Source organism: Lycorma delicatula, chromosome 2 (assembly GCF_047948215.1).
Source record: "Lycorma delicatula isolate Av1 chromosome 2, ASM4794821v1, whole genome shotgun sequence".
NCBI classification, from domain to species: Eukaryota; Metazoa; Arthropoda; class Insecta; order Hemiptera; family Fulgoridae; genus Lycorma; species Lycorma delicatula.
The window spans coordinates 26,541,958-26,555,646 of record NC_134456.1 but is presented as its reverse complement, the minus strand read 5'-3'; the positions used below and the strand labels follow the sequence as shown (position 1 = coordinate 26,555,646).

General features: G+C 31.2%; 1 protein-coding gene across 1 annotated transcript in view; it reads right to left on the bottom strand.

Moving 5' to 3' along the window:
* The window catches only part of LOC142320584 (phospholipid-transporting ATPase VA), a 142,795-nt gene that overhangs the window by 23,434 nt on the left and 105,672 nt on the right, over nt 1-13,689 (bottom strand). The window contains exons 16-17 of the mRNA XM_075358544.1: nt 11,808-12,010; nt 2,508-2,631 (exon numbers count right to left, since the gene is read on the bottom strand). Coding sequence (XP_075214659.1) covers nt 2,508-2,631; nt 11,808-12,010 — 327 coding nt within the window. The remainder of the gene's footprint in view (nt 1-2,507; nt 2,632-11,807; nt 12,011-13,689) is intronic.

The window sequence follows — 13,689 nt, the reverse complement described above, 5'->3', positions numbered from 1 at the left end:
ATAACAATAATAATTTGATTGTGAATGTGATAACATCAAATACTTATGAAGTATCAACAAAACTAAAAGTCCACCATTTCAATCATATTTCCAACAAACTGAAGCCATTATAAACCGTATGTATATACGGTAAAAATGAAATTAGAATTTTAATTTTTATAAAAAGAAAATAATTTATTCTTCTATACTGGTATTTTCCCATGCAAAGAGGTTATTCAAAAATGCAACACACTTATGCCAGTGTTTCTTCCAATCCTCAAAATATTTTTGGAAAGCATTTTTTGGTAAATCCTTAAGTTCACTTATGAAGTTTTTCTTTATTTCATCTACTGTTGCAAATCATTGTTTTTTTAATGTTCTCTTAATCAGTGGGGACAAGTAAAAGTCACACGGTATCACAATTGGTGAAAACAGAAGTTGCAGCATCGGAAAGGTGTTGTTTTGACTAAATAATACTAAATAAATAATGAAATGTGAATTGGAGCATTATCATGTATAAAACTCAAGAATTGTTTGCCCATATTTGTACATTTTCTTCAGATTACCTCACATTAATGGTGTAAAACTGCAAAATATTCTGCATGCTATGCCTTTTCAGTTTAAAAGACATAGTATGCAGAATTAAAAAAATTTCTTTATCTTTTTATCATACCTCATGTGTGAAGTGTGTACATAAATAAACAATAAAATGATTTGTGAATTTGTAAATTCTCAAGATTATTATATTAAATAAAAAATAAAAAACTAAGCACATTAGCCATCAACATTATTAATTAGTTGAAAACTGACATTTTTGAGAAAATACTGTTAAAAAAATTCTAATTACTTTTCTCTAAAATTGATATTCAACAATTTATCTTATCAAGATATTTTTAGTAACATGCTTATTCCTTTTCAAAATTTCTGAATTAGCCCATGTCCATCTTACATGCACCAGCATTTTCACACTTTCAGTACTTTTACACTGAAAAATAAAACTATAAATAACATATGCTGAACTATATTAATAATAATTTTAATTTAGCAATTAATATCCCAAAAAGAAACAAATGAACCACACAGACTGACTAACATATACCCCTAACTGCTTTACAAAATTCATGAAATTGTTAATTTTATAGCACAAATTTTCAATCAAATGAAGAAACTGCTTAAATTGCATGCAATTCACCAAAATTTTCCACACTCTAGTCTTGAGAATTCTCATTTTCAAGCTACCATGTTTAGTTGACATTTAAAATTGTAACCATGTATTTATTACACTTAAACCAGTCTCATCTGCAACTGAAGTCTACCCTAACTTGCATTTTATGCACTACACAGCCAGATATAATAAAATACAGCAATACATAAAATAAGTTTTTTAACATAATTTATGATAAGGGTTGAATTTTTTCTGAAAAGGAGTTGATTACAATTCATGAAACCAAAGAAAACAATTAACAACAGCACATATTTCCATAATAACTAGTAAAATTTCAGTGTAAGTTTTTGTTTTCACGTGCTATCCAGTTAGTGTTATACGCTTTGACTAGGTGACATTACAATTTAAAAATGTAGAACTCTATTACAGATTCTTTTTAAATTCAAGTAAACTAGATTTTTCTTTTTTTCATTTTATTTATTTATTTTTAATTACTTTGTAGTCCTAGTGCAGGCAAAATGTTCAAACCATGAAAGTTTATCATTTCCTACAACCCACTATTTTCAAAATTTAACTAAGCTAATATTCTAAGAGTAGCCTTAATTGTTTAAACCAGATAATTAATCAGTTTTAATCTTTTAATTTAATTTTTTTTAAGTATTTTGAAATCTGTAACATTAAATTTAATTTTTTTGTGAAAGAATTTATAATTTACCGATAAACCTCTTTATGTTTATTAAGCCAATTTTATGTTGATTCATCCAAATTAAAAAGGGGGAATTAACAACATACATCAACTCTTTGTTTAACAGAATAAAGGTTTTTTTTTATTTACTTATTATAAACTAAACTTGGTTTTAATATAATCATAATTAAGTATACTTAAGTGCTCTTAATCTTAATTAACTTCATGTACAATTAAAAAAATTAAGATACTAATTTGTTTCACTTCAAATTTTTTTAATGAACATTGATAACCATAGATATTATTTTTGATCATGAATACCATTATTTAAAGCCTAAATGAATTATATTTTATGAATAACAAGTCTGCATATTAATTTCTTTTAAAATATTTAGTAAATTAGATATTTAAAATCCCTTTTCAAAACATTTTATCTTACATTACTCGAATTTCAATTTTGAATTTTTTTAGACAAAATGGCAAATACATTCTTTGTGGTTTTTGATGAAATCAACATATCTTAATGACATTCAGAAAAACTGACGTAAAAAAGTTCCTTACTTTAATTATAAAAATCGATGCAGCTGTTTGGGAGTTATATACATACACATAAACACTTTTATATTATTTTTTTATATTAATTAAATATTTAATAATAGGAATACTAATAATACTTACCAATGGTAAGAGGTGGTAAGGAAGTGAAAACAAGATTGTACAACATATGATACATTTGGTCTATCATCACTGTACCAGAAAAACCACAATAGAACTGATACCAGAATATAAGGAATACAAATGTCTGCAACACAAAACATACATGAATATAGAAAAAGAATAATAACTGAATATTACATTTCCAGTTGTAGTGATATCTGCTGCTATAGCAACAATGGAAAAGTATATAGATCAGTAAAAGTAAACCTAAAAAACTAGTCATTTTTTAAGTTTTGTGCCTTAAGGAAACGGACATTAAAAAAAAATAACAAAAAAAAGATTTAAATAATCTGTAAATAATCTATGAAAAAAATTGTTTATTCATTGCTCCCAAGTCCAAAAAATCTATTATTGTCAGACAGACATTTTCGCATATGTACATACATACATATATGTTGGCTTGTGTTTGGTCTTATAACTCTGGCCTAATTGACTGTTTTTTTTTGCAACTTTGCAGACATATACTATCTTCAAGAGAAAGGATAATTTAGTAATTTTTTCAACATTTGGGAAAAGGGGTGGGGGTATTTTGACCGAAATAAAATTTCAAATCTTAACCAGGACAGAACTATAGAAAAAAATTGTTTCCTCCAAAAGTTAAAGTTTTTATATCAAGATCATAAATTACCAAAAAAATTTTATTTAATATTCACCCCCTCCCCAAAACATGATTATCTATTTTCATTTTTTTTAGCTAATCTTGCTTTAGAGAAGGAATTAATGGGAGTTTTTTGCACTTGTATTTTCTACATTGATAGACCTTCAAACCGGTATAAAATATTTTGGCCCATGTAACTCCAATAGTCTGCGATAATTTTTGTTTCTAATTTTTTAAAAAATTATTTTAAATTTAAATCCATCTCATAAGTTACTCACAACATTTTAAATGTAAAAATCTTAATAATTTGATAGTGCTTACTCTAACATTTCTTGTAAAAAAAAAAATAGCCAAAAATTTTCACCTCCTAGAAAATTACAACTTTATTTGTTTATTTAGAATTATTACTATTATTTCATTTTTACTTTCCTAATATGTACATTGCAATCTGTTCAACTAGTGAAGCAACCCCCTCCCCATGGTCCAATGAGATGAGAATGTATGACATGTAAATGAGGTTAGTCTTGTTCAAACTTAGACCAACATTTCCAAGGTATGTGGTTATTAATCGAACCCCAACTACCAAAGTACACCGATATCCACTAGTATTCAAATCTGTATAAAAGCAACTTTTACTAGGACTTGAACCTCAGAATCTTTGTCTTCGAAAATCATCTGTTAAACAACTGATTTGTGATGACAAGTTAACCAAAGACGACCCCAGTGGACTATTTAGAATTATGGCCGTATCTTTGTATTTTTTAAACAATTTTAAAGTTTTATTTTTAATTTATTATTCATTAATAACTTCATACCACTAATATTTTATATCACAAATAACTTGTGATATATGGGAATATGGCATATTGGAATATGGGATTCCCAAAATTAAAATTAAAATTTTCATAATTTCAATTTTTTTTCACCAATAAAGTCATTAAAATAACTTCAACACTCCTCTCCTGTGGAGAGCTTAATTTTTTTTTTAATTGAAAAAGAATCTTTTAAATTTAATGTTAATTAATTTAAAAGTCAATTATGAACATTTGTGAATATTTTAATCCTTAAAAAACCCTGATACATGGGCCACCAAATTTTCAAAAACTTGAAAAAACATTTATAAAAATTGTGATGCTAATACACAAATATTAAAAATTTTGATTACTGCTTTATTTTGTGGAGCATCTTGAAATAAAATTAAAATATTTAAATATAATGAAATAAGTCATTTTATACACATGAAACAAAAAAAATTAAATTAATAACATTAAAATTTATTAAAATAAATATTTTTAATTTTTTCCAAAAATTAATTGAATAACTTTCCTGGCCATGTCAATCAAGTTATCCAGTTCATTGGCGTTTTTTTTTAAAGATAAACTATAACAGATAACTGAACTCTGACATTTATATGAAACTGAGAGAAAATATAATACATTTTCAACAGGATAATAATAATTTTTTTCCTTTATATTTAAAATGTACTCTGGTGAACATTTTTTTATTAAAAAAATTTTTTTATAAAAATAAATTAATAGTCAAAACATGAATATTAGCTTTGTCTTAAGCTAAAAAGCTTTAACAAAGTTCTATAAATAATTATCGTTAAGTTTCCTTCATTAATGATGATGATAAATTGTTTTATAGTGGGCTTAAACTACTAGTCATGAAACTTGTACCAGTAGAGGTACAGATCCAACATAACTGATTAAAAGAAATGTCATACAGGCTTGCATATGAATCATCATGTCTCATATTTAATATTTGTCCTAAAACTGCAAACAAAAAACTTTTAACATCTATACTAAATTTACTTATCAAATATTTAAGATGTAAAAATAATACAAAAGGCTTAACCAGCACAGAAGATGAAAACAAATGTGTGCACTGACCTATCTATTTTGCATACATTCAGGGCAGTCAACAGACTTATTTCTCTCAGTTTCTTTACATCTCCTGATGTATCTTTTTGGTATATAATTATGAATAGCACATCTTCTTTAAACATTTCAAAAATACTCTTTTTTAAGACAAATGGAAGATTTGGTCACACAAAAATATTCCTTTTGTTTTTTTAAATAAAACCAATCACTTTATTAAAGAAAAGTAGCAATCATAAGATCTGTTAACTCTTACCAAATTATTCATACTTCAAAAGGCAAATGCTCATTTTTTTTTAAACCACTGGGTTAGTATAACGTAATCCTGATCCCTGTAAGGAAAGACACCTGGCATGTGACGATCCCAGTCACCACACCATCTACTCCATTCCTAACCCTGATGAGCTTTACCAGAGGTCACCTTTTAGACCCTGTAAATTTGATAACATAACACAGTCAATAGTCTGGCCTCTGTCAAGATGCCACTAATGAATGCTAATGCCTCGGCAGACATTTCCATCATTGTATTTACACAACCTATTATCATCTTCTTCTTATGACCTCTTCCAACCACAACCACCAGCCATAAGTTACAACACTCAACTACCAAATTAACAGATTTGCTAAAGCATGAATCCCCACGCCTTCCTTTAACAACAATGGTCTCACACAAAATCTCTTCCTATATCTAACTTCAGACTATTCACTCAGATCATAACTTGACTGAGTCTTTAAAAACCAAAAAACTATCCTCATACCAAGTAAACAAGTGTTGATCACGACAACAACAATTTTGTCCCACAATTAATTTTACTCAAAATCCTCTTGATTTACTTAAAAATCAATAAACAAATTCACAAATTTAATAAATCTCTAATGAAAATATACCCTATATCTCTCTGCTCTGATCTGCTTTCAGGAGTGAGGTCAATGCCTACACTCTCCCACACCGCAGCTCCATCAGAGAGTTCTTCACATATCCATTTTCATCCTAACAGCGAATATATCAGCTACCCAGGGCATGATGCCTAAACATCGATCTTGGCAAAGTAAGCACCCAGGCTAGCTCCTAGCCACCCAGGTTGCTATTCTACCTATACATCTATAACACCATCAGGTCCCCTGAGCCATCCTTCACAAGGCTAAGAATCTAAGGAAGCTAGCAACTATGATCCATTCCCTTTCAGTTTTTCAATTAACTTGCAGATCAAAACCGAACTGATTCTTGCGAGCTCCCTAGCTACTTGGCTATGTTCAGCTTCATACCTGGGACAGACATATAAGACATGGCATACATCATCAATAGCCCTACACTCCGGAAACAAGCCTGAATTAATCAAACCAAATCTGGTCAACTTATCTCAAAAAACACAATGTCCAGAAAGAAACTGTGTAATATGCTGATTGGGGGAAATCCACCTAAGTAGGTAGTTAGGTGAAAGTATGCAGATGCATACTTTCACATCAAGAAAAATACCATGCATGAAACAGCCATTGGATGATTCAGTCCACCTTACTTGTCATAAATGGAAACCTTGGTCATCTATTTTTTTTATGTGCCCAGAGGTAGGTCGGCCTACCTTCTTGGCATCATAATGTAACTGATGCTCAGTCACAAGGATATGAATGGGCTTAATAACAGAAATAACAAGGACCACTCTCAAGAGACAGTCCTATAGGTACCAATCACAGATAACAATAGGAGATGCTGGGATTTCAACAAAATATTTCTATAACATTTGTATTTCATTTGATAAGCCAAGACAAGTACAGCATACAGCATTACAGCTTCGCATGCACCTTATATAGAACATGCATGGTTCTGAAATTAAGCCCCCAATAAGAGTAAACCATTCTTCAAACACTGAAGAAAGCAGAACAAGCCTTTTTGGCAGCACACTGAAAGTGCTCCTTGAATCAAGGATACCACCTGAGATACTAATACAGCGGGACATACCTAATTTGATGACCCACCATTGATACATGAGGCTGTCATGTAACAGCTAGTCTGCCCTTGAACAACATCATTGTTGTTTTCTGTGGGCACCACCTTATGTTGCCAACTCCACGATCTCATTCCTCAAATCTCCTTCAAGCAGCAAAAGCCCATCATCCACATAAGCTGTGATGTGGCATTCATTGGGTAACCTCAACCACATCAAAGAATTGAATTCAACAACCGACAGCAGGTGTCCTAAAACACTACCCAGACAACCTTAGACAGCATTTTTCCTACTTCTGAGACACTATCTCAAACAACTCGATTGCTGAAATAACACATTCAGCTCATTCTGCGTACAATCATGCTTCTGGAGCAGAAACAGGGCAAAGAGCTACCACAAATTACTAAAAGCCCCTGATATGTCCAAAAACATACTTAAGATATATTCAAGATTCATCAGAAGAAACAATGTTCATAACCTTAAGAATAGAATCTTCTGTGCCTCTGCCTGGCAAAAACCATACTGATCATCCATCAACAATGTTCAAGAATTCAATCTATCCGTAATATGAAGATACAATACCTTTTCAAATACCTTTCCAATAATTGGCTGTAGCATTGAAGACCTAAAAGAGAAGCTTACAGTAGGGTCCTTGTCACCACCTTTAAACAAAAATTTTTAAACACCTTTTTCCAGCAACCAGGGAAACAGCCAGCAAAGAGCATCCTACTAAAAATTCTAGTCAAAGTACTAACACAAATTCCAACAGAACAGACAAGGAACTCCACCGTGATTCCATTGAAACCCAGGACTTCATTCCTACCAGAACTGCATATTAGTTGACATACCTCTGCTCAGTAATTTTTATAGGTAAAATATCAGAGCAAAAAGCAGCAACTTTCTCTTGTACACAGAGATGATATACGAGGTTTCATTAGTCCCATCATCCAGCAATAAATCATTAAATAGAATACCATGAGTTTAAAAATGAATATTGGGGTTTTAAAGTTATCTAATATTTATAAAGTTTTACTTACATTGATAAATTATATATGAAATGAAAGAGTAACAATTTTTTCTATAAGTGTTCAACGTAAACACCATTTGTCAGATAGCACACATCCAGCCAATAGATGGGTTCATCCCATACTTTAATCAGCAAGTCTGGAGTAATTGATGCAACACCTGGTTCAATCCTGTGCCTCAAGTCGGGTAGGTCAGCTGGTAATGGTGACACATACATTTGATCCTTTACAAATCCCCTAAGAAAAAAACTGCACAGGGTCACATCAGGTGAACACGGAGGTCATGACAAACAAGTCCGATAATTTGGTCCCCTGTAACCAACCCAATGGTGGGGGAGAATTTCACTCAACCAATCAGGTACAGTGATATTCCAGTGAGGAGGTGCACCATTTTGTTGCCAAATAAAGTTCTGCTGTGGTTTGTATTGCAGTTGAGGAAAGAGGCACAGTTGTAGCATGTCAAGATAGTTCATTTCAGACACATTTTCTTCCACAAAAAAGAACAGATTATAGTTTTGGGGTCTCGTTCACACTGCAATATTTTATGAGATTTTCTTATCCTCAGGTGGGCACATTATGAGTGTTTACTATCCCATTAACATGAAATGTTGATTCATCATTGAATTTGACACAAAAATAAAGTCTTCGTTGTCACAGTGCAGCATTTCATTTGCAAAGCTAGAAATGTTTACCATAATGTTTAGGCTTTAGAGCTTGTAACAGATATAAATGATGCAGTTGTATGCATTTCCTTAAAACCCTCCACACAGACATCACTGGAATTGCTAATTCGCGACTAGTCTTCTTAACAGATTTCCTAGGACTATCCTGTACTCTTCCCTTCACAAATGCAGCCAGTGGTTTCAAATTGTTTGTACCATCTATGAATGTTATTGTCACTCGCAGGATCACAACAGAACTTCAAATGGAACACACGTTGAACAGTACTTACAGATTCACACTTCGTAAACTGCAAAACAAAAAAATACTCTCTGCGGGAAGCATCGCCAACTATGCTACTAGCACTTTCAAGAGGAAGGTACAAGAAACAGTTCATGAGCTTCTGCAAAGCTAAAACTGTTTGAGTTGCTCTTTCATTTCATGTATAATTAATCAATGCATACAAAACTTAGGAAATATTACATACCTTTAAAACACTGATATTCATTTTGAAACACACAGTATTTAAAATCTCATCTTTATTAGAACACCCTTCTGGGTCGACAGAGCCGACAAAAGAATATTTTTCTTACACTTATGCCCTATGACTCTAAACACAACACCCCAAGGATCCTTATTTCCTTGCTCACTAATAAAAAAACGGCAAGAATCGCTTTTTGATGCCCTGACCAAATGAATATATTCAGACCACTACCACTACCTTTGATAGTCATCTACCAAACCGCTCAACATTCAGGACCACTCTCTCACTGAGCAGCTCTCCTGAGAGAGTTCACGGACTGTTTTAGCAATGACAACTACCTAATCCACCAACTCAACTGCATCAATGTAAGCCAGAGAAAATCTTTCTGCCAGATCTTCCAACTGAATAACATCCAGTCTTCAGTCTAAGAAGTCTAGCAGGGAGAATATTAACAAATTTAGGCCAGTTCGCCTTCTGGTGTAGGAAGCGCCCCTGATGAACAAGGACATCTATAAATCTGAATATGAATAAATGCATCTATAAATCTCTCACAACTCCCTAAAAGATATTAATTAACCATCACTAGAACAATCATCAACAACAGACCAAGCATAAACCCTATCAGGAATACTCACACCAACAGTAATATCAATATTCGTTCCAGCAAACTATCTCCTTCCATCTACCATTCCAGCATATGTTGGTAACTCACCAAAGACCTTTAATCCATACTGCACAACAAAGCCTTCAACTAATTCACCACTATCATCTGTGACTCCACTATACCAAAGAAACTACTTAGCATTTACATAATCAGCATCTAGCACTTTAAGATAGTTATAAACAAACATAAGCAAGGATTCTATCTCACTTTTTTAAATGTTCCTCAGTGGGATCTCTAGATTGAAAATACGAAATAACTCAGAAATCAAGTGAAACAAGTTTAACAGCACAACATGATGAGCATCAGAAACCACCGCAAAAATACACAATCCAACGTCTTCATCCACAGAACTGCAGACATACTGTTCCAGTATAAAATTTGTGACAACCAATAAAACTTAGCAGATCGCCCTGAAGCATATTAATAGAATTTAACACTATAACCAAATCTAGAACACTTAAAATATCTCTGAACATCAATGTACTCCTTGACTCTGTAAGAAGAGAGATCACACGAAAAACCTAACCTCAGCAATAAACTTGTTAAGCAGAGTTAGCTCAACTTCAAATATACTGTGATATCCTTGGACATAATGTCTACCAGTTTTGAACAAAAACTTGCATTCAAGATTTGAATGTCACCTCATCCAAATGGTTGTTTTGCACACAACTTCCATCTCGGACCAGCAATAATTTATATCATAGACAATGATTCTAGGCATCCTTTTAAGTTTCAGATCCACCATGACTTCAACCTTTTACTAACGACAGAATATGAAATGATTCTAATTGTTATTCACTATGACAAACAGACCTTTCCTACTATCCTTTATGTTCCTAATTTTCAAATTTGACCTCTTGCCCTGAAGGTAAGTCTGAAATTCCTCTCAAATTTCTTCAAATGTTCTTGTGGAGCCCTCCTTCCTGTTTAGGAAGATGATTTCTAGCTGCTTACAGTCTAAGCTGGTCTCTTTTTTGCCTTTAAGCACCTCGGTATAGCATTTATTTTCAAAAGAAAGTTTTAATGAATTAAACTACTTATGAGATGTATTCAGTCACTTATGAATAGTCAATAAAATTCTTTGATTTTGGTATATAATAAAACAGTTTCATAAAAATTACATATAAGTTACACCAATTTACAATTTATAACTGGGAAAACAAATCTGACATGAAAAGTTTCATCTCATTAAAATTTATTATGTTGAAGATGAAAAGTAATAATTCTTTGGCTACAGAATATAAATACCATACTAAATACAAGTTACACCACTAAGGAAATTTGATCAAGTTGAATGACTCATTGTTTTGTCTGTTCATTGTTTAAGCTGATATTGCCAATTGTATTTTTATGGCAGCATGTAGTTCGGTCTATAACATTATCATATAAGAAAGCAGATACGAACAAATATGTTAACTAAAACAATACTAAAAGTTTATACATCCTAATGTATTAAATTACAATGATTAACACATAACTTATACCAGTGATTGTTTGAAAATGTGAGGTAACAGAGTATTTTGGATCACATATTCTGATTTAACATAAAAAATTCTATTAAAAACCCCAATACCTTTCCAGTTCGAATAGCTGTGTAGACCAATTTTAATATTACTATTGTCTGAATCACTGAAGAAAACTAAAAGCTGGACTAAAACATAAGTCAAGAATATTAAATATAAGCAAATTATGCTAAGGAAATTTGTTAAAGTAATGCAAGTCACACATGTGCGCACACACATGTGTGCACACACACACGCGCGCGCGCGCGCGCGTATAAAAGTGAATGGACATAATCCTTTTTTTAATACAGTAGTTAAAATTATAACAAAGCTGACTTCATACATTCTGCATCAAAAAATCTCAACAAACATACAACACCAACATCTTTAAATAAATATATAAATACTGGTTTTTTTAAGTAAAAAATTATAAAACCAAACAAATCCATAAAAATATAATATTAAACTAGTTTTTTAAAATTATTCACAAATTATTAGTACTAACAGCATTCTTGTAAAAGAAGTAAAGCACCATATGAGCTAAACGATCATAAGCCCAATGTCCATGAACTAATAGTAACTGCTCCAAATATTTAAATCTTGGCATAGTAAAATCAGAAGCCATGCAAGCCTGCATACCCTCTTGCCCAGAAATACCAATACCAACATCAGCTGTTTGTATCATTGGAACATCATTAGCTCCATCACCTAAAAATAAAACAGAACAGAACAAAAATGTAACACTCGGTCAATAAAAATAATAAAACATTTACAATAATTTTTAAATCAAATGGCTGTTGAAACTGTCATAACCCTTCGCTAAAAAGTTGTTGAAAGTGTCATACACCTTCGCTAAAAAGTTTGATTATCCCTAACCAACAATCTACTTACTGATGATTATAAATACAATTACTATGATTTCTTATAATTATTTTTGGCGTTTCCTAAGTTTGACCACAAATAAATGATCTTTAATTTCAGTATAATGACACTGGCTTGTGTATTAAAGAATACCTATGTACTTATGTCTTATGTACTTTTATCATGAATCGCATATTATGATAAAATTATTTATTGCCTAATTAGTAAACAAGATTACACTTAAAAACCAATTACAAAAATTTTGCTTAAAATTTAAACTAGATGGACATCTCGATTATTAAACAGTCATCATCAATGACAATGACTGCAGAAAAAGTACAAATAAAATATTTAAATGGACACAAAATAAAATAGTAATGATAATAAATAATATTAACACACAATGTTAAAAAGTCCAAACAATTCTTGGAATTTTTAAAATGTTCATCTGAAATTACTCAGAAAAATAACATCTAAGAACTATACTGAGTCACAAATATCAATTTGATTACAGACATCCATAATTACTAACATTCATAAATAACTACAACTAAGCCAACATTCATGAAATCATTTCAATCTGTCTTCCAAAAGTTAAAGAAATGTCAATTTAATACAATTTTTTAATAAATTAATAAACATTTTTAGTTTACACAAATATACAACAGATCTTTTTTATGAACACTGTTTCTTGCACATAACATTTCTTTACACTTGTTTGAAGGTTTCACAATAAACCATTGAACTATATAATATATTCTGATCTTTCAAACCTTAAAGCACCAAAAGCCAATTTGTACCAAAATACCCCACCGAGATATTTTTTTCACGTTGAAATGCAATGAATAAACTTAAACAGTTCAATTGAACACTCTACAATTTGCCTTGTATAAAAAAAAATCACTCTCTAAGCTAACTAGTTATTAAGAATACTAACAAATTTAAATCCAAAATTTTCAAATAAAGTTCAGAATAAATAATATTTAGTCATGATTTGCTGTTGACCATCTAATTAATGATAGCTTTTCAGGATTTGCGACAAGTTAAAAATAAATTATTCATGGAAATAAGCACTTATTAATGCTGTGTAATAAGCAAAATATTTAACAAGTTAAATACTGTGGATACACATATAGTAATCAATGCTTTACATCTCACACTTCAGTTGGGCCACATATGCATTCCCACTCTGTTTTCTACTGCCTTATCTTGTTAGGCCTTAAGGTGTGCTCTGTATCTCTTAGTGGAATATTACCTATGTATAGAGAACAGGTAGGCACTTCATTGGTGTTTCATGCTTAGATTAATATAATAAAAGAAAACACAAATCCAGGTACTTCACAACCAAAGGCAAAATATTTTAATTTTGAAGAAAACCATGATACAGAATTACACAAATTTTAGAGAATGAAAGTATTAATTGACGACTTTGGTAGGGAAAGTATCTTGGACTATAGTGGAGGATAAATTTGATTTGTTGTATACTGAAAAGTGATGTTCAGAATTAAAACTATTACTCAAACTCC